Source organism: Terrapene carolina, unplaced genomic scaffold (genome assembly GCF_002925995.2).
Source record: "Terrapene carolina triunguis isolate 2854851 unplaced genomic scaffold, T_m_triunguis-2.0 Scaffold62, whole genome shotgun sequence".
In the NCBI taxonomy this organism is placed as follows: domain Eukaryota; kingdom Metazoa; phylum Chordata; order Testudines; family Emydidae; genus Terrapene; species Terrapene triunguis.
Genome location: NW_020664413.1, coordinates 255,100 through 276,976, shown reverse-complemented (window position 1 = coordinate 276,976; position 21,877 = coordinate 255,100). Strand labels below are relative to the sequence as shown.

General features: G+C 52.1%; 1 protein-coding gene across 1 annotated transcript; it reads left to right on the top strand.

Moving 5' to 3' along the window:
- The first annotated feature begins 65 nt into the window (after positions 1-65).
- On the top strand, positions 66-21,439 carry RETREG2 (reticulophagy regulator family member 2). The gene is made up of 8 exons (XM_024203729.3): positions 66-4,275; positions 11,135-11,165; positions 12,028-12,163; positions 13,710-13,794; positions 15,615-15,752; positions 16,211-16,305; positions 17,373-17,508; positions 18,626-21,439. Exons 1-8 carry the CDS (start codon positions 3,975-3,977, stop codon positions 19,357-19,359), a joined length of 1,656 nt encoding a protein of 551 aa, XP_024059497.2. The 5' UTR covers positions 66-3,974; the 3' UTR covers positions 19,360-21,439.
- Positions 21,440-21,877: the final 438 nt, after the last annotated feature.

The following is a 21,877-nucleotide window of genomic DNA, read 5'->3' as shown; positions in this document are numbered from 1 at the left end:
TGGGGGCCCCTGCAGTGTGAGCAGGGGAGATCCCCGCTAACTGGCACTAAATGCTGCTGGGGTGATGCTGATGTCGGGGTCCCTGGTTCCTGCCCAGGTCAGTTTTGCTGTGAGCTGCGGTGCCTGGCCGTTCACATTCTAGCTGGCTGCCTTGCTCTGGAGGAAAGGCGGGCTAGGGGCATTCAGCCCCGCAGTGGTGCTTCTATTGAAGTGCATCTCCTGAGTTGTTTTGTAAGGATTTCACGCGGTGCTGTTCTCATCTTCCTTGTCTCCTGGTACCTCAGTTGATTGTTCCCATTGGAACACAAGGTCGGAAAGCAGCAGAAACCGCCCAGAAAACCAGATGCTGCGTTCAGACTGTTTCTCTGGGGAGATGTGTTACAAATCTTGTCCATTTGTGAAGAGTGGGGCTCTCTGCCCCAATGTAGGTTCTTGTTCCTGCCTTGTCCCTTCCTCACATATGCCATCTCATGGTGATGCTGCTGTGGTGGGAGAGTTGGAATTCTCTCCGGAGCTTGGTCAGTGCTACTGTACTTGTTCAGGAAAAACTGGTGTTGCTTTAGATCTGGGTGAAACAAGTGTTTTTCACCTTCTCCCTAGGGGACTGAGTGCAGTATCACTTCTGCACAGGGACAAGTGCAACCCTGTTGTAGGACAGAAAGAAATGTGGTCCCTGGAGTTCTGCACTGTGCCCTGCTGTTGCCCTCTTCTCTAAGGTGCGCTAGTGGAGCTGTAGATCTCAAACTGCAGCCAGGCTGCATAGCCCAAGATAAAGTATGTCACTGGCAGTCTCAGAGGGCTGATCCATTTTATTTAAATTTAGGGGATCCTTGGAACTCCTGGCAAGTTGTCTATGTGACTTGGGCAGAGTTCACATGTCCCCAGTTCGAGGCCAATGAGCCAGTTTCCTTTGGCTTAATGGCCAGTATAAAGCTGGGTGTGAGCAGTTCAGTGCCCAGTTCTATAATTCTCTCATGCATCAATTGCCAGGGTGTATTCGCCTCATGATCTTTATAGAAATCTACAGTTCCTGTTCTGAAGTGCAAATGGAATGTCAAGTGATGGTCTGTAGAACCTCATTACAGAAAAGCGTTTCTAAACACACTTTGGGACGTCTTCCAAGAACCTGGATGGTCTGATGTGAGGGAAGCTTGAGGGGAGACTAAAACAAAGCCTAGAATGCCCCGCTGTCCCCAAAGCATCCTGCAGGCTAAATCAGGGCAAATCTCATGACTGTCTCAGAGCAGAAAGTGTGTGAGAACAGTGGGTAAAGTGCAAAGCTAGAAAACCATTGTGGGCAGTTGCATGCAGATGTTTACAAGATAATGCAAGCAGTGGAAAGGGAAAGGAAATTGAGTTGCTGCCATACCACAAAATCATTGCCATGTCTAGCAATGTTAGCAGCAGCTAGAATGATCCGGGGCTGCTTTAATGGAAGATGCTGCAGGTTAGGATTGAGGTGCGTTAGCCGAGCTGTCTTGAGGACTCCAGAATTAATTATTGGTGTCTGTGGGTCACACTGGAGAGGTGCTGCTAGAGTGGGGTGGTGAAAGCTTACACTACCTTTCCTAGTACAAAGTCTCATCTTTTCTGAGAATTAAAATTCTCCAAAATATTTTTAAAAGACTAAAGTACAAGACTCTTCTCTGTCCCTACTGCATGTGTTTAATAGCTGATGTGATTGCCATTTTTTAGTTAATCCCAAGAGAAGTGCACAGGGGGAATGTATCTAATGTGGGAGACTGTAAAAAATCAACGGTATCGTGAGGCAGGGAGGGAGGATGAAGCAGCAAATACCCTTCACTATGGGAACATCCAAAATGTGTCCATCTAGGAATTACACTAACATCTTACCAGCTGGCATCTAGCTTGCATAAAACAGTCCTTTGCATCTGCCCTGGGTATGGAGGTGCAAACCATGGATAGTAGGGGTCCCAGCATACAGTACTCCATCTTGTCCAAAGAGGAGGCCCCTGCGCAGATGTTCTGTCTGTCTAATGCCCCCTTGGTCCATGGGCTGCACTTCTGTATTCAAGATGAGGTCAGCCACAGTCCATAACACAGAATTGTGTGGCTTGTGTTTAGCCTGGAGTAACCCTGCTGCTTTCCTTTGACAAGCACAAACAGGCCTCTCCCTGCTACCAGGGAGGTGCCAAGGGGTTCTACAGGATTTGGCCTATGATGATAAAGTGCTTGCTCCTGCTGGCAGCTGTAGCTAATTGGAGCCTCGCCCAGGCATGTTTCTAGTTAAATTCTTTGTCCTTGCTATATTAGTGCACTTCATCCCATGGCCACTGTCGGTTAGTAACCCTAGTAATGTTCTGGGCTGGAAGGAGGTGCTACATACCACCTTGGCCCCTCCACTAATTGATCTCAGTGTTTGGGGACCTTCATCTCTTCCTAAGCCAATAGCTGCTCTGTATTTCTGTCCTGGCACATTCCTTTCATCCCGCCCTGTGCCTGCCTGTTTCCTCCCCCACACATACAGCAGCAGCATTAACAAATTTGGAGGATGAGTGGCAGAACCAAGCTGTGGACTGGAATGAAAAACATCCTGTTTACTCATGTAAACAGTGAGTCCGTTTTTTTGGCAAAATGTTCAGTCTGTGGTCTTCCAGACAGAAAAGGACAAAATTGGTCAGAAAATCTTTTTTTTTTTTAGATGCCGAAACAATGAACAATTGAATCTAAAATTGTGGGAAGAAAAAAGATACTTGACCAGTCACTCATTTAAATCATCTTCTATTACTGTTCCCTCTTCCTTAAAATTACCCAGCTGGAAACTTGCATAATATGCATCTCCTTAAATGACTATGAACTAATGTGCTGAATATAGAGGGTAAATCCAGAGCAGAGCTTTGAAGCTGGAGCTGTGCTGTGAGGCTGGTGTGTTTGGGAGACTGATGTATGAGGAAAGATTAAAGGAGCTAAATGTGTCTAGTTTGGCTAAGTAACAATTACAGTGGATTAAAATGGGGTGTGGGACACAGAATGGTTTAATTGCCACAGGTGGGGGAAGGCCTGAGTATAGTCCCACGGGCTATAATTGGAGATTGAGCTGAAATTCAGAAAAGAGACATTGAAGGTGAACTGTAGGAAAAGCTTCCTGAGCTGGTATGTTTCTAGCTGTAGAATCCTCACCCCAAGGGAAGAGAAGGGAACAGTTCTGTCTTGGCCCCACTGAAGGGAAAGGGAGGTTGTTTTGCGTGGCCCTTGATAAGACCTAATCTCTCTTCTGAGCTCTCTAACTTCTGATTCTTTGGTTTACCCTGGAGTTCAGCTCTCTGTCGCTCTGCACAGTGAGATGCGTGCACCTCCTGGTTATCTAGTCTGTATTTCTAGTGCACTTCCCTATTTGAGGTTAGTCTCTTGATAAGTGTTTCTAGCAAGGTGAAGCTAAGTGTGGTTTTGTGCTCCCTGGGCTGAGAGCACTTTCAGCCTGAAAGCATAGAGGGCGAGGAGTGTATCGCTCCCTCTTCAGCCCGTGGCTGGCCTAAGGATGGGGTTGACGGGCTCTGGTTAACCTTTCTTTGCTTGCTGCTGGGAGGTGAGAAACCAAGACGAATGGGGCTGGAGTTGAGGGGTGGCATGTTTCATGAGCAGCTTTTACTGTTGAATTTATGAAGTGTTGGGAGGAGACAGCCCCTCTAGCTAGGGGTGAGCATGGATCTCTGGGGCTGTTGGGTACAGGCCAGAATGTCAGTGAGGGAAACGGAAGAGCCTGGGTTCCAATCCATCTACATCAGGTGAGTGGCAGGGCCACATGCTGCATGTGACTCATGCTCGGATCAGTGGGGGAGAGGACCAGCAAAAGAACTAATGTTTGGAAGCAGATTCTGGATCTGTTTCTGTTGCCATCTAATGCTATCTGACGATGGTTTAGAAACCGATGTATCATCTGTCACCACAGCTCTTTTCAAAACTGAGCTAGTCTTCCCAGCGCACCTCCTAAAGAGTCAGTTATAACAATTTGCATGTACAGTGTGTTGCGCTGTGAGGATTTGTACTTGTGCAGCTCTCCTTATTCTACAGCGGGGGAAGGAACTCTGGCACAGAGGGGGAAGTCCGTCTGCCCACAAAGCCGCAGTTATAGATTCATCTTAGTAACAGGGGCTCGCAGCTTTCTTCCCAGTGCACCAGCTAAGAACGGCTCTGTTTGGTTTCCCAGGTTGTTTTCCTCCACTTCTCTGCGACCTCTCTTTCTCCTCAGCATCTCTCTGCTTGGAATTCTCTTGCTGGAGAGGTGGAAGCCCAGGTTCCTGTTTGACTTCTCTGGTAGGTGATGCATATTGCTGTAGCTGGGAAATCATGGGATGAGGTTACAACTGCTGGGTCGTGGACAAATGCTGGTATTCCCTGACCGTTATGGGTACTGTAGGTCCCCTCCTTCCCTTCCTTCAGGGCCTTGTTCTGCAGCTACTGCCTCCGTTGCATTGAGTGTGCTCAAATCCACAAACCAGCTTGGGCAGGCTCCTTGGCGGGTTGGAGCGTGTGCAAATAGGAGGCAACAATGGATGGTGCAGTCGGAATGTCTGTCTGGGGATTGATACACCTGCTGACAGCCGTTCAGTTTGATGGGGCCTGGCGAGGCCCAGCTAACTTGGATACGCATGTCAAAAGGACAGTGACTGGGGTGGTACAGTGTGTTTCTGCTCAACACTAGGATTATTCTGACTCTGGGTCTCCTCTGCCAATTCAGATGGGAAACTCCTCGGAGCCCAGGTTCTCTGAACCAATGTCACTTTGTTAATCCTCCCTTTTTCTGAACAGAGTTCTTCACCTTCCAGGGCTCTGTGTCAAACAGTGCGCGGTACTGTCCTTTCCATAGGAACAGCCATCCTGGGTCAGACCAATGGTCCAGCTAGCCCAGTAGCCTGTCTTCCCACAGTGGCCAGTGCCAGATCAGTTTGGAGAATGAACAGAACAGGGCAATTAGCGAGTGATCCATCCAGTCCCAGTGTCTGACAGTCAGAGGTTTAGGGACACCCAGAGCATGGCGTTGTTACCCTGACCATCTTGGCTAATAGCCAGTGCTGGACCTGTCCTCCATGAACTTATCCAATTCTTTTTTGGACCCAGTTATAGTTTTGGCCTTCACAACATCCCCTGGCAATGAGTTCCACAGGTTGACTGTGCGTTGTGCGCAGAAATACTTATGTATGTTTGTTTTAAACCTGCTGCTGGTTAATTTCATTGGGTGACCCTTGGCTCTTCTGTTATGTGAAGAGGTAAATAACGCTTCCCTGTTCGCTTTCTCCACATCAGTCATGATTTTATAGATCTCTATCGTATCCCCCTTAGTTGTCTCTTTTCTAAGCTGAACAGTCCCAGTCATTCATTTTAATCTCTATTCATACAGAAGCTGTTCCATATCCCTAATTGTTTTTTGTTACTCTCCTCTATCCTTTTTTCAATTATAATACCTCTTTTTTTGAGATGGGGTGACCAGAACTTCATGCAGTAGTCAAGGTGCGAGCGTACCATTGATTTATATAGTGGCATTATGATATTTTTTGTCTTATTATCTAGCCTTTTCCTAATGGTTCCTTCTAAACACAATGCAGAGGGTGAGAGGCAGATTCCAGACACGAGTGTACACTGCCAATAACATAACAGTCAAAACCGATGTGCTTATCCCAGACTGAGCCACAATCACCTCATTGTTGTTATCCAGGAGATAGGCCTGCACTCCATCAGGAACAGTCAAAACTGGATACAGCCATCTCCGGCTGCAACAGGGTAGCGGAGAGGACAATGGCAGTGAACACAACTGTATGACCTATGGCTAGGTTATTGTATTTGTACGAACCAACGTCTGGCTTCCAGCTAGTAGGTAACAGGGACCATCTTGCACATCTTGGCCAATGATGTTGACAGAGTCCCCATAATACAGACTCAAGCTAGGACTACACTACAATCGCTGCAGCTACGCCGCTGTAGTATAGACACTCGCTGCAGTGACAGAAGAGGTGTCTCCATTGCTGCAGTAAATCCACAACCTCGAGAAGCGATGGCTAGGTCACCGGGAGAATTCTACTGGGATAGAGATGTCTATACCAGGGCTAAGGTGGGCTTAACGATGTTTCCCTCAGGTGTGGAAAATTCACACCCCTGAACAAGGTAGCTAGGTTGAGCTAAGTTTTAGGTGTACCCCAGGCCTCAGAGTAGCAGCAAGGAAGACTATTCAAACAAGGTGTGATTGGTTGCCATCTAGTTTGAGCCCCTCCTTCAGCTAAATTTATTAAATGAATAGACTTAGGAAACAGTTTTGTACGAGAGGGGGCCCGCGTGTGTGTGCCCGTGAGAGAGAGAGAGAGAGAGATGGGCTAGATGTGACCTGCTAGGGTGGTGACTAAAGAGCTCTCACATGCAGCCCTGATAAGATTATCTAGGCTGTAAACATTCTTTCAGTTGTATTAATCTCTTCATTCTTGATGCTGTTTGTTTACTCTGTGCACTTCATTCAGCTTGGGCAGTGAAACGAGACTGGCCAGTTTCTCGAACACTAGCGTGATGCTGTTTTTCCAACACTGCAGGGGAGAGTTTAAATGTTTAAAATACCCCCCCAATCCTCCAAAATGCCTATTTGCATTAGGCTTGTTAAATCCTTTTGTTTACAGAATTCTGGCTGCCCTTTATAACGGTCTTGCAGAGGTGGGAGAGGGGAAGTCTTTTTTCCTTCCAAAAAGACCAGAACTAAAGCCATCACCTCCTCACCTGGCGAACAGAAAGCAATGCTGGGATAGTTCTAGAACACGAAGCAGTAAGGGAGCCAACGACTGATCCCATGTCCTTCACTCTCAGTGCTATAGCCTGATGCACATCCGCTGTCCTATTGTGCTGCCTGTTGCTGGACAGAACTGCTTCTCTCTGAGTTGCTTTCTTCCCCACAGGTTTCATCTAAAACCAGTCCCTGGGCTGTTCTGTCCCCTCGCTGGTCACTGTGCTGCCAGCAAAGGGCAAATCACCTTCCTGATTTACCCACTTAGGTCACAACCTGGATTTCAGTGTAGTCCGTTGTACCAAATGTCCTTAGCTCCTGCAAGGGAAGAGCCGTGTTCTGGCACCAAGGGGCCTCCTAGTGCGATGTGCCACAGCTGAGCATGTAACGGCTCTTGTCTGAGTCTGGCCTCCAGTTTAAACACAGAATGGCAGCCTGGTAGCTTCATGCTTCGTATTTCCTGCAGAGCAAGAAACAGGTCAGTACGGCACCTGGAAGAGTTTCTACATATATACGCACACTCCTCAAAACCAGTATGTTTCAGTCTGGAGCATCATGGGAGACTGAGCGTCCTCAGTAATTCCACTTGTGGATGAAAGCTGGTACGAAACATCAGCTTTTATTCTTCAGTGACTCACCGCCACAATCATGGACCACAACATGAGCACAGAGAAGCACAGCATATTAGGAGTCGTATCAGAATGGAATGGGTGCATTCTGTGCTCCGTAGCCATGTACCTACGCCAAACATAGCCACTTCCCCTTCTTTCCATTCAAAACTAACTCTTGGAATGTCCCAGTAACATGAAGGTGCTTCCTGCAATGAGATCAAATAAGGATCATTACTGGAGCACTATACAGAACAGAGAGAGACACTTGCCCCCAGGATCTTGTGGTCTGTTAGACCAAACATGCTGTAACCACAATCCGCTGGCTGACCAGACAGCAGGTAGAGCTGGAGGAGGTGCAGATCATTCCCACGTTCTTTTTTTTGTCTTGATATTTAAACTCTATGCATAAGTGTACAAGGAGGGATTTGAATAGAGTACATGACTGGCTGGGAGTAGGAGGAGCTGCATCTGGGGGTTAACACCTCTGCTTCCACCCATGAAGTTCACTTCTCCCAGGGTCCAGATCTTCTTGTGACTGGAAAACCCCTCAAGTCACACTCCAGCACCAGGGTGGAGGCCTGGCTCAGTAGCTGCATTCTGTATGGACAATAACTGGGACACAAGTGAATGCCTGGTGCTCTTTTAAAAAGGGGACCTGCTTTCTAGCCGAGTTTGCACTGGGAATTTCTAAGAGCTGAGGAACCGCAGGCGCCATCACCTGACCTGAATACTGGCAGTCGCGTCTCTTGGATGCAATCTGGTGTGTCAAGCTGTGTTTACACTGGGTTGTAGATGTATATAAATGTTTACCGTGAAATGTCAGCAGGCATTACTGTTCTGGACAGATGTTTAAGGCCAGCTGGCTGTCCTGAATACACTCTCTAACTTCCCACTGATTTAAGTGGGATGATGGCGGATGATATCTCAGTAAGGAGAGTGGGGATTTAAAAACTTGCTCATTTGAGTGGTCCCAGCTCCTGTGTGAAGCTCTCTCCAGCTTTGTGGTGAATGTAATGCTTCTCTAGGCTCTGCACTGCATCGGGGTGGGCAGCACGCAGACTGTGCTTCTGTAAGAAGGGACGGAAACTACAGCGGACCCTCGCTAGAATGTGCGTCTATATAGCGCGAATTCGCTTATGGCGCGGGAATCCCAAATTTAATTACCTTCATTGGAATCCATAGGAACACGGGACCGCGCATGGATCCAAGATCCCGCGTTCTAGCGAGGGTCTGGTGTACTAATTTTAAATGAGAGCTTGAATTTACCAAATATGGCAGTATCTGCAGAAGATCCTAACTCGGTATGACCTGCTGATTGTTCTCTACCAGTGGATTTCGGTTGCGCTCTGGTCGGCTGCGGTAGACACCCAAAATGTGCTGCCGTTCTGCATCTCCCAGAGCCACCATTGATTCGGAGCTGGTTTCAAAATCATTTGGAGTCAGCAGTTCTGGAAGGAGTCCTCTCATTCCCTCTGTGACACCCTGCCCCCCAATATTCACCACAGTCATGTGGCACCCCAGGGGGAACCTGTCACACCCTCCATTGCCATAGATTGTCACTCGACCATTGCTTGTGGCACTGGGGAATTCCATTGCCCTGGTGCTATGCCTCAGGAAATAGGAGAGGTGGCAGTGCATTATCACTTGTACGATAACAGTGCAGGCACTACCACCTAATGCAGCAAACAACAAAAAATGCCGGTGCCAAACACAACTTCCGGAGGGATATTGGCGTAGTGCAGGTGGCAGCTGCACCTCCGAGAGCTGGATTTCTCTGTGCTGTGATGCAGCAGCACCTTTGAGACTTCTCAGCATGGAGATGGGATAGATCGCAAGCGTTTTTGCTTCCACTACCAGAGAGAGGTAGACTCCCAGCACAGCAAAACGGCTGAATGAATGATGCTTACATCTCATGTTGTGGCAGAAAAACCATGGCTCTCGGAGTGTGACCGCTGAGCTGATCAACTAGCCGCCAGAATGCAGACTGGCAAGGAGAGTGACTGGGCAGCTGACAGGGCTGATTACGGGAATCTGGGTCACAGACTCAAAGGATTGCCTCCTCGCCTCCGCACGCTGTCTCCCGCTCCAGTGCACAGGTCAGGAGCCTGTCGGTTTGGCACTTACAGCAAAGGGAAGAGTTTGACTGACTTGCCCACCACTGTCATTTCTAGGGACGGTGTACAGCGAACAAATCTGTTAAAAAGAACAGCTTCTATCTCTGCGTCAGGACCACTCGAGAGAGTTAAGTCTGAGAAGTCCAAGTCTCACTTAAGCATTCTTCCCCGTGGTGTGTGCTGTTTCCTTTTTGCATCTCACTCGGCTGGGGAGTGAGACCGGGGCGGCTCCAGGCACCAGCGCAGCAAGCCACAGGGGGCGGCCTGCCAGTTGCTGTGAGGGTGGCAGACAGGCAGTCTTCGGCGGCATGCTTGCGGGAAGTCCGCCGGTGCCACGGTTTCGGCGGCAATTCGGCGGCGGGTACGCCAAAGGCGCAGGACCAGCAGATCACCCGCAGAAATGCCGCCGAATCCGCGCGACTAGCGGACCACCCGCAGGCGTGCCGCCGAAGGCCGCCTGACTGCCGTGCTTGGGGCAGCAAAAAACATAGAGCCGTCCCTGAGTGAGACTGGACTAGACCAGCCACTTCCACTTCCTGGTTGACAAGACTCCAGGGAGAGAGATTCCAAAGCCTTTCTGTTCATACAGAGTTTGGGAACCTGTGTTTTGCATACAGCTTGAATTCCAGGCCTAAATTCAGCCGACAACGGCCCTTTATTTGTATTGCACTTTTTGGATGTTTGAGGGAAAAAATCCTGTCGGAGTTTGGAATTGTGCAAGCATCAGGAAATGTCTTCAGCGCTGCACAGAAGCCCTGCTTCATTGTCCCTGAGTCTGTGTCCCAAACTGGGCTGGAGAGATGTCTCGGCCAGTCAGCATTTGTCAGATTCCCAAGCCCTCCAGTAGCCTGACTTGCACCAGTACAGTGGGGCCCTGGGCACCTTGGTAGGACAAATAGTAAATAATGTCGATTTCCCAGTGGGGTCAGTGCCGCCAGCAGGACATAGTTACATCCAGGAACCCGCAACTCGTGAATTATACAGCAGGTCTGTGCTATTTGGTACCCAGTTGCATGCTAAAAACATCCCCCTCCCTGCAAACATCCTGCCATGACCTGCAGAGAGGAGCCTACTCGGAACACTCTCCGCAGATGAATCTAGGGTGGCAGGTGCTAAAGGAAATGCAGCACGTAGCTGACAGCCCAGGGCATCATCTGAACCATGTTCAGGGACTTCGCTATTCAGTTTTCAAACAGCCTCTGAGCTCCTATTTTGCCCAGCTCGGGAGCTCATTGGTGCCTTGTCAGGAGTTCAAGGGACGCACCTGAGAGTGCAGCTGCTCTTGTCTTTAATACGGGGTTGCAGCCTATGGAAGCGACAGGCCCAGCATTCAGGACTCCACGTCAGTCTGTATTGGTGTCCCTAGTGGAGATGGAATCTGTGGCCTGACTGCGTTGCCTGCTGGGGTCTGAGACAAGCGCAGCCACTGGCCCCATTCGAGACCTCTGGGGGCTGAATCTGGGCTGCGTGCAATGCTTCGGCCACTCTGGTGTTGAAAGCGAACCTTTACCAGGAAGCGTTCCCGCTTCTCTCTGCACGTAAACACGTGCAAACCCAACAGCCAGCTCTAGCCTGGTTCCTACGCGCAGGGAGATCCCTGGCTAATTCTCGGCTCAGCTCCTAGCAATTAAGCTGTCGTGTTTTATTTTTCACTTGGCTAACAAATCTCTCTTGCTCTGTCCCTACAGCGCAGCCCTCGGAGGAGCCGGGAGGGGACAGGTAGGCTCACTTGTGCCCTCTTCGGACAGGGGGCGGCGGGGGTGGTGAGGTCAGCGTGGTGATCTTGTCTGTCCTTCTCTCTGCCTGGCCCCCCTCCTTTGCCCTTGCTCAGGATTGCTCCCCACTCACACTGCAGTGTGTTTGTGAGCAGGGTTCCTGAAATGCCTGTTCTTTAGCTGACACACAGCAGGGTTTGCAATGCTTCCTCCTTCCGCAGTGGCAGCCGTTTGCTTCATTTGCGCAGGAACAGCATTTTGAGATTCTAGGAAACCTTGATCCCCTTCAAATGTCTGCATGCTTCTGGCACTCGGAATGTCCAGGGTTTTTCCCTAACGCTCAGGCAAAGCGGATCTGTCCCAAGCTATTTCAAGAATCCCCAGAGAGAAGGAAATCCCTGGGATTGGCTTTTGTAGAGTACATGCACCACCTGTAATTGCATGCTTCCGGCCCCCAGTGCTTAGCCATTGGTTATGGGCAGCACGGTCACCCAGCATTCCAGGGCGTTTGTTCCCCAGGACTGGCTGCTAGGAGCTCCCTGAGGTTTAATCCCAGCTCTGATGTTTCGCCTCTTGACCTGTGACATGGGGATGTTGCTATTTGCAAGGAGGTGCTGTGTTTTGCAGCAAGGTGCCTGGGCCCCTGCTCTTTCAGCATGGTTCAGCTGTCCCTCGTCAGACCCTGTTTGAGGTTGGAGTGGGGTGGGCAAAGCAGAGAGGCGTCATTAGTGACGTTAAATCTGAGATGCAGCCCAGTATTATGAAGCCCTTGATAGGGAGCCCTGCTTCCCTATGGCTGCTGTACCCCCAAGTGAAGTGGGGTGCGTTGAAGGTTTGTCCTCTTACACTTGTATCTGTTTCTCTAGTGAGAGCGTGACAGCCGGAGCACAGCCCCACCTCCTCAGCGTCCCCGAGCTGTGCTACTGCCTGGCTGAGAGCTGGGTCACCTTCCGGTTGTACCTGCTGGAGCTGCTCCAGTACAAGAGGCAAAACCCTGCCAAGGTATCTTGGGCCATGCCACTCCCCCTCTGCTGGAGGTGTTCCTCTTGTAGTCAGGGGCTCCTCAGATGAGCTGGGGGGTGGGCGGAATCTTAGGGCAAGATTTTCACTGTTCCAGCCCTTCACTGATGATTGCGGGTGCCCTTCTTGCATCCCACCCTGCCCAGACTTCAGGAAAGGGAAGCTTTGCTATCGAATAATTGTCTTCCCAGCACCTGTGAGCTGGGGCCAAGCTTAACCCCTTATGGGAATGGCCAGCTCTTTGATCCTTTAGTTCCTTGAGTTCTAGTCCGAGTGGGAAGTTCGTCCGATTATGGCTTTTGCCCTGTCGTAGGCTCCGTTCAGCGCTGGAAGCTGTTTTGCAAGCAGCACCCTCAAGCTGCTCTTCTCCAAACCCATCGTGCAGTGGTGTTCAGGGCTCCTGAATGCGTGAAAGAATCTGGCATAAACCTAGGGGTTGATGGATGTGCCAGATGTCGTTTGGAGAGGAATTACCTCTTCGTAGCCAGGTCTTGGTCCTGGCCTGTATTAGGTCCTCGACATCACCGAAGATCAATGACATCCACACAGCAGACTTGGCAGACTCCAGTGCGCTCAAGTTATAGAAACAAGTGGGGTTTTACTATATTTATTTCCACTGCTGGCTATACCCGCTTCTCAGACAGGTGACTCCACAGTTACAATATTCAGCCAGAAGGGGGAGAGAAAGCAACTCAAGACAGATGCCATAAACTTAGTCTGGTGTCCTCTAGTGTTGAGCTTGAATTAGTTAGAAGATGAGACTCAGAGTGCACCAAACTCTCCTATATGGCTTCCTTTACATAGCGAACCAGCATTTCAGCTCACGCTGAGCACCGGTCTCTCCAGCCCTGATCCCTTTGACAGACCTCCCGGACACTAGAACCATCATCTAACCCGTGAGAAGGGCCTGTGCCCCTTGCAAAGAGCAGAAGAGTCTGGGCTGGATGGTCACACACCCACCAATTCCAGATGAGCCATACCAGGGGGTGGGCAGGGCTCCATGGATTGTGAACTAATCATCTAACTTCTCTATGCCTCAGTTTCCCCATCTGGGTAACGGGAGGGACAGTATAGACACCTCTATAATTTGTTAATCTACAAATGAACAGCACTATCTAATGCCTAATTATAATATATCCTATCTTACTTCCAGGAGACCTTGTTGAACTTCAGAAGTGAGATAGTTTAGGACATTCCCATAAAGCTTCTTTGGTCGGGGGGCGGAGGGGTGGTCACAGGTTCTTAGGTTTCCCTAGGTCTCATCTACGCTGACTTGCTTTGTTGCACTTCACTCTGCTTCTCCCCTGGGCTGGGAAGTTTGAGTTCTGACCATTAGTGCCGGGAGCGCAGCACAAAGCTAGGCCAGAATAAGCCATTGGGTTGGATCAGGCTTTTGTGTGTTAAATTTGCGTTACAATATTTTAAGGTGAGAAACGGCGCCGAGCGCGTCTCTTGCCCCAGCTGCAGGGATGGCGTCTTTGCCTCTTGTCTGTTGTTTTGTTCATCCCTCACCTCTTTTTTCCCCCAGTTCTGTGCGAGGGTCTGTTCGGGGTGCCTGATCCTGGCTATGGTCGGACACTATGTTCCGGGCATAATGATCTCCTCCATCGTCTGTGAGTATAAGTGGCCCCTTGGTGTCAACTGAGACTAGTCGTGACTTGCCTGAGTCATTTGATACGCTGGTAGAAGTGTGCTCCCGATTCTTTCATATCCCACAGCCCATACCAGATAAAGTGAGACGCATAACCCCTCACCTCCCTGCCGCCTCAGGTCATTTGCTAGCATACTGTTTACGTTGGACCTGCAGTGTGATGCAGTACTGCACAAAGCCAGAAGAGGGAGCCACGGTCACCAATGAACCCTCTTCCCAGATCTGCACCGTTCTACGTGCTCGGTGATTATATGCAGTGTAGTTGTAGGCGTGTTGGCCATGGTATTAGAGAGACAAGGTGGGCGAGGTGTTGGTCCAATAAAAGATATTACCTCACCCGCCCGGTCTCTCTAACATGCTCAGTGAAGCAGGTGTTCCTGCAGGGAAGCAGAGAAATGCAGTGTCACTCTGAAACTTCAACAGAGAACAAGTCCATGTCTGCCAGGTTTGAAAGGAAAAAATTGCTGGGGAAAGAGAATGTGTATTCAACCTTCCCAAGCGTTACGGGCAGCAGGAGGTAAAAGCGGAAGGAAATGGAAGTACTTGGGTATCTTAAGATCATCCTAAAGAGCTTCATTATATAGTCAGAGCAACCGTTTGGAAACTTGGAATGCTGATCTGCTTACTCTTCCCCTGCTCCAGTGGACGTGTTAGCTTATCGGGTCGCTCAGGTGTTCGGCACACTGGCTTCCAATTGGGGCACAGCCTTGCTTGTAAGTCCTGGGCTGCTGCTGCCCTTTCAGAAGTCAGTCACTTGAATTCACCCCCAGCTATAGCTCCAGCTCCGAGGTCAGGAATGAGGTGTGTTGACTGAGCTACAGAGAGCTCAGGGTTGTAATAGCAGGGGTGTCACAGGGAAGGACTGCTGTGCATTGGCAAAGCTGTTTGTGGATGAAAGCAGCCCTGGAATAATAGGGCGGTGCTGCAGATCAGGAGTGAGGTGTATTGGCAGACCTGTAAGGGTGAAGCCAGTGCCATCAGACTGCTCTTCAGCTGACATGAGGTTCCATTCCTGGCGCTTATGTGCCTGGCTACTGGGAGAATTGGCCTATTGTTCCTTTCCTAGTGTAAGAGCGGCCACAGCGAGTCAGACCAAAGGTCCACCCAGCCCCGTATCCTGTCTCTGACAGTGGCCAATACCAGGTGCTTCACAGAGAATGAACAGAACAGGGCAATTATCAACTGATCCATCCCCTGTCATCCAGTCCCAGCTTCTGGCAGTCAGAGGTTTTAGGGACACTGGGAGCCTGGGGTTGCACCTCTGGCCATTTTAGTTAAGAGCCATTGATGGACCTATCTTCCAGGAACTTCTCTAGTTCTTTTTTTAACCCAGTTATAGTTTACAACATCCCCTCGCAGTGAGGTCCACAGGTTGACCGAAGAAGTACTTCCTTATGTTTGTTTTAAACCTGCTGCCTATTCATTTTATTGGGTGCCCCCTGGTTCTTGTGTTATGTGAAGAGGTCAATAACACTTCCCAATTCACTCTTTCCACACCAGTCATGATTTTATAGACCCCTGTCCTATCCCCTGTTAGTGATCTCTTTTCCAAGATGAACAGACCCAGTCTGTTTGTTCTCGCCTCATATGGAAGCTGTTCTATACCTAATTTTTGTTGCCCTTCTCTGCACCTTTTCCAATTCTAGTAGATCTTTTGTTTAGCTCAGGTGACTAGAAGTGCCTGCAGTATTCAAGGTGTGGGCGTGCCATGGATTTATATAGTGATGTTATTGACCCCTTTCCGAATGGCTAACGTGTTCTGGGTTCTCTCTGCATTTCCAGTGCTCAGCATTCTGCTGTGGCCTTTGGTGGTTTACCATGAGCTGATCCAGCGGATGTACACTCGGCTGGAACCTGTCCTGATGAAACTGGACTACAGTATGAAAGCAGAGACCCTGCACCTGAAGCACGAGAAGAGAAGTAAGGCAATGCCTTTTCTCTGTTCTCTCTGCCTTGGCCGGCTGGGAAAACAGCACTGGCAAGTCGGAATCGGTGTGGAACGCCCGAGAAATGGCATCCTCGGGGAGGGGGGAGGGAGCGGGGGGGGGAGGGAGGGTCATCCTAGAGGTTATGACTAGGGGTGATGGGGGAAAACTGAGCAAGGGAAAATGTAGGCTGAGTATTGGGAGTACGGGGAGAGACTGCTTGGCAGTGACCTGTCAAGCAGTGAAAGGGGTTCCTAGGAGGAGGGGGCAGAGCCCCATTCCTTGGGATGCTTAACTGGGCCAGGCAGAACTCTAGCGAGCGAAGGGGCTGAAGGGAACAAAGCTGGCCTGGGGTGGGGATGGCCTAGACGGGACCCCGCAGCTCCTTCCCTCCCTTTCCAGGATTCTGAGCCCGGTGCCGCTCAGTGACGTTTCTTCCGTTTCCTCACACAGAGCGCCAAGGAAAGAGTGAACCCATGGCTGGCGATGAGCCAATGGCGGAGACCGAGAGTGAGAGCGAGGCGGAGCTGTCTGGCTACTCCCCGGTGGTAAGGGCTGCAGAGGAGCCGTGCGGTAGATAGCCCTCTCCTCCCTGCCAGCACCTCCCCAGAGAGCCAGGAACAGAGGGTTGGTCAGAATGCAGCCACGCTGGTAACCAGCAGCAGAGCTGTGCAAGTCGGCCCTGGCCTCTGGGCCCTGGCCGGGGTTGGAAAGTCACCAGTGAGTGCTAAGGGAGGGGTGCCAGCTGCCTCTGTGGAGGGGCTGTCACCGAGAGCCTGCTTGTCAGGTGGCCCCGGGAGCAGTGTGGTGGAGTGCAAAGCCCAGGGACCTGGAGTAAGGGAATGCCCTGCCTGCTCTCCCTGCCCCCTCGAGCCAGTGACTAGAGTAGCCCCGATGGGCTCTGCAGGGACTCACGCTGCACTTGTCTCTGCTGGCCTGCAGGCAGCGGTGCTGGTGGTGCAGATGGCTTGCTACTTCCTGGAAACCTGACCACGCCCAGGGTAAAGGGTCATGGAGCTGTTCCCCGCCCCCCCGCGCTTGCTCAGTAGATGGGAGATGTGTAGTCTCGTTTATTTCCATGCTGATGGGGTGATCAGGGCAGGCGTCTGGTTTTGCTGCAGCTGCCAGTGGAAGGAGAAGCTGGGCTGGGAGGTGGGAAGCTTTGGGTCACGTGAAAGTATCTGCAGTGCCCTCTGCTGCTGCGTGTATGGATGTCCTTTTTGGCATGGCCGGTTGGCACTAGTGTGAAAGGGGTCCCTGCCCTTTGCGACAGTGCTGTAGCCACCGCAGGATGCGGGAGAATCTCCTGCTGTGGGGATTTCTAGGGCTCGCAGGAGTTACACACGTGCTTTCCACTGGGCCCTCCATGTTGGGCGCTGGCAGGACGCAGACCCCTCCGCGCTCACTCCAGGAGCAGCAAGGGTGAGTCTGTGCCTGGACAGCGTCAGGAGGATTCTGCCCAGCCCCCTGCTCGTACAGCGTGAGAACCCGTGTAACAGTTCATCTGGCAGATACCTTCTGCCCCTCCGGCTCCGGTCTGTGCAGAGGAGCCAGCAGGGAGTGCTGCCAGCTGGGCACCCAAACCTAATGTCCCCTCTGCTCTCCTCCGCCACAGGTGGATGTGAAGAAGACAGCACTAGCGCTGGCGATTACAGACTCTGAGCTCTCTGACGAGGAGGCTTCCATCCTGGAGAGCGGGGGCTTCTCTGTCTCCAGGGCCACCACCCCGCAGCTGACTGATGTGTCTGAAGGTAATTCCCACCCTCACCCCAAGCATTGTCCTGAAACAGCTGTCTGATAGGAACCGGCCATCACTGTCCCTTCCCCTCCCCTGGAGCTGGGTCAGGCCCCTGGAGGGCAGGGGGAGAACCAGGCTGTTTGCAGGGGGAAAGGGCCAGAAGGGAGCCAGGAGACCCTCACTTGGCAGTGAAGATGGCATGCCCCATCTCCCCCATCAGTGGGCTGGGAGTCTGTGTGTTGTCATTTCTGGAGGTTGAAACTCTCCTAGCCGGGCTGCTAGTCCAGCCTCCGTGGGGATGGGCTCTGTCCAATTGCTGCCTTGGGCGGGGAGGGAGGCCTTAGCAGCAGCACAGCTTGTCATGGCTTCCCCGATATCCATGACTGCTCCAGCTGTCTGATCTCTGCTGCCTGGATGATCCCGCTCCATGCACTGCCCTGCTCCCTGCCTAACTCTGGAGAGGGAGGCAGCACAGTCCTCAAAGGCTCTGCCAATGAGCAGAGAGGCAGGCAAGCCTGGCCAAGTGCTGACGTGTGCTCTGGTGCCCAAGCTGTGTGTGGCATTGTACAAAACCAAGCCAGAGACCTTGCCCCGCGGCGCTCGCTGGCTCCGATGAGGGCTGTGTGGTGGTGACGACAGGATCACGGGGCTGGTTGGGTGTGTGCAGGAGGAGTTGTGGGCACTGGGTAATCTACGGGAGTGTAGCTCATCAGACACTTCGGGGTGGGTTTGAGGAGGGATTGAAAGGGGAGAAGGTGGAAGTGTGACAGGAGCCCTAGGCAAGAACAGCCCCAGTGGCAGGTGGAGGATGGCAAGAAGGGGATGGTCAGGTGAGCCACCTGCTCCGCACACCCCACATGTGGGGCAGAGTGAAGGGAGGTGGCTCCTAGGCAGGAAGAAGCTGAATTGTGGAGGAGCTTGAATCCAAACCTATGTTCCTTCAAGCACTCCTCTCGTGGGAGTGCAGGGCAACCCCTGCTTCCACACTAAGCAGGATGGAGCAGCCCAGGGGGCAAAGATCAGCTGGGGCAGGCAGACGCGCAGCCCGGGTCTAAGGGCCTGGGACTGTGGAGAGTGCGAGAAGCACCCAAGAGCTGCTGCTAATGCCATTGCCTGGCTGTGCCTTTCAGACCTGGATCAGCAGAGCCTGCACAGTGAGCCGGAGGAGTCCTTCGCCAAGGACCTGGCAGAGTTCCCCTCCGTAGAAGAGTATCATTCCAGAGACCTGGGGCCACAAAGCGACGACGATGCCTTCGGGGTGCCACTGGGCCCTGAGCTTGCCCATGCTGCCCACGAGCTGGACTCTGTGGAGAAGGAAGCTGTGGACTCTGACCTCTCTGTTCTCCATCTAGCTTCTCCTCTCCATTTTGTAAATACGCACTTCAATGGGAATGGGCAAGTGGCGCCAGGCGGCGCAGAGCCGCAGACTGCTGCTGCCCCCGGCCTGGGCATCTGCATCGATGTGCTAAGCGAGGAGATTGTCACCACTGCCATCACCACGGTGGTGCAGAACACCCTCTCGGCCCTGCTGCGCTCCTCTGAAGCTAGTGAGGGGCCTTCCCTCTCTGAGTTCCTCCCCACTGAGCCCGAAGAGAGACTGAACTTCCAGGCGCAGCTGTCAGAGACCGAGGTGGTGGGGACGGAGACTGCAGCTCTCCCGGAGGAGGAGGGGGAAGTGGATGACTTTGAGCTACTGGATCAGAGGGAGCTGGAGCAAATGGATGTAGAGATGGGGCTTGGAGGAGAGCAGGAAGTGCAGGAATCGCCCGTCACTCCAGTTCCAGCTTCCTCCCAGCCCGCCTTTTCCGAGCTGCCAAAGCAAGAGGATCCAGAGGAGGCGGCGTCAGCGACGTCTTTGTCTTAGGTCGTCTCTGTCACCCCCTCTTTCCTAATCCTCCCTGGAAGGAAGGAAGGATGGACGGACGGACGGACTCCTGCAGTGAGAGATTCATGTTGACCAGGATGGCAAAAAGGCTGTGTTCATGGGCTGTGTCTGGAATCACCCATCCTTCCCAGCCCAGCCTTCCTCAGGCAGAGTGAGGAGAGGAGCCAGGCCGCAGTTGTAACACCAACCCCAGCAAAAGCTTCCTAGTGATGGTGCAGTATTTTGGTCTGTCTTCTGTTTGTCTTTCGCTTTGCACGCAGGGTACTGCGCTAGATGTTGCTGCTGCTATCCCCACATCCCCAGTAGGACAGATGCAATCTTATTTTATTGGGTTTTTAAATGGCTAAACGTGTAAATAATTTTAACTGTCTTTGGTTGAGCTGGATGAGGGGAGGGGAAGGAAATACAACTCAGATCTCCGGGTGGGGGGAAGAGCAGAGGCAGGCCGCTTCCTACCAGCAAGGAAAAGGTGGGTGGCTGCAGGAAGGGGCCTGCGAGGCTGACAGCAGACTGTAGTAGCCTCTCCATCAAACCTAGCGTCGGGCATTTCCCTGTGTCTGGCCTGGAGACCACTGCTGTGAATGGAGCAGCTTCCAGGTCTGGACCAGTTGCTCCTTGCCCCGGTTCTCTCCGTCTTTAACTCTGCGGCACACAGATGGCTCCTCAAACCATCGTGCTCTGAATAAGCATGACCAAGCCAGACCCCCGAGTGCTGCTTCCTCTTGTCTAGTGTCTCGCTGTGGCAGCTGGCTGGCTTTCCGGTGGCTTGTGCAGCGGAGAAGCGTCTGATTGTTTTATGGGTGAGACTGTTTTGTGGCCCTAGTCCGAGGGGCTGCGCAGACAGTAATTGTGTGAGAGGCACCCCCCCAAAATCTATTTTTTTTTGATAACTAAAGGCTGTTTTTAGGCAGTGTTCTGCAATCTCTTACTGCACTTTACGTCCCAAGTGCCCCCTCCCACGCCCAAGGCCGGGCCAATACAACTCCGCTCTACCACTTCGTCCCTCGTAACCCGTGTCCCTGCTGTGAGCACTTGGCATCTCCGTTCCAGTCCCGGCGCAGGATCGTTTACTGCTGCCCGGTGAACCTGCTCCTCCTCTGGCAGGGCTGCCCTTGCTGGGTCTGGGAGCTGTTAGGGCAGTGTGAGGGACTGAAGAGCTGCCTCAGATCTTGTCCTCTCAAGCAGGCCCTTTGGAAGCACCTCCCATTCTAGCCCAGTTGGGTACCCAGCGCTTCCTGGGCCTGTCCCAGAGTGTACCGTGGACTAGGTTCTGATCTCGCTTCCAGCAGGAGGCTCTGCTCCCTGTATCGCAGCCATAGGTCATCCTAGCTGTAGTCCCTGCCCGAAATGGCTCCTGTTGTGCTCCTGGAGCAGGGACTGGGCGTCCTTGGCCGTAGCTCTGGCATGGAAACAGGAGAGGCTCTACTGACGCTAAGGGGGGAGCTGTAAACTGACCTGGCAGCTTCTGTGCACAGCCCAGCAGAAATGGCTCAGCCAGCGTGTGAAGGCTCACCGTGTACGCTTGGAAGTTCTAGGCCTGTTCGGGCTAGCTCTGTCTGCACAGACAGCGGAGCACCGCAGGTGTATGTGCAAAAGGCCTCTGTGAAATGGTGGGCCGTGGAACTTCGGGCTCTGCCTCGGGCATATAGGCCAACACGCCCAAGAGCAAGGCTGCCTGGAGTCCTGCCTGTCGTCGCACCTAGTACGTCCAATCCCTCTCACTTTCGTAACCCTCGTACTGTCTTAATGTACCCCGGGGTCTGGCTGAGACTGCCCAAGCGTTACCGCTAAGGGTCTCTGTGTCCTCATTGCACGTAGACCCTGCAGCGTGAGGGCCCTTGGCTAGCGGAAGTGGAGGAGTGGGAATCTTATGTATGTACGGGGCTGTTGCAGCCTCTCCTATCAACTCTTACTTAGGGTGCTGCAGTCGAGGAATGTATGGAAAGTGAGAGGCTGCATGCCCGTGGCCACCAGTCCCTGGAATATGGGCCCAGGGTGGGAGTCTGTCTAGCCTGAGTGCCGAGGCAGGATGCCTTGCTGTGCTTCCCTGCCCTCAGCCAGCACTTCCAGAGCTGAGACGGTCAGCTCGTCACGCACCCAGGCGCAGCCCCTTGACTGGATTTCTCATAACTGACAGCAGAGCTTTTAAATTCAGAAAACTCTCCTGAGATCAGAGGGCTGAGATAAACAGGGGATGGGAGCAGAGGCCCAATGACGTCCTTGCTACACCCCTTGGGCAGAGCATTTTGGAGAGTTCTCTGGCCCCACGACCGCAGTTGAAGCTGGGCTTCGGCTGTCCCCCTGTATTGTGTGTGAGCTGATTTCCCGCCCCCCCTTTCCCTGTTTGTGTGGGACAGGGCAGACTCCAGAGGCGTTGGTAGCTCTGTCGCTGTTTGACTGTTCAAAGCATGGACTAGATGGACACTTCTACACTCTGTATGACTTCCCTGCTCAATGGAACATTCCATAGGCGTGGTGGCTTGTGGGTCTATGAATT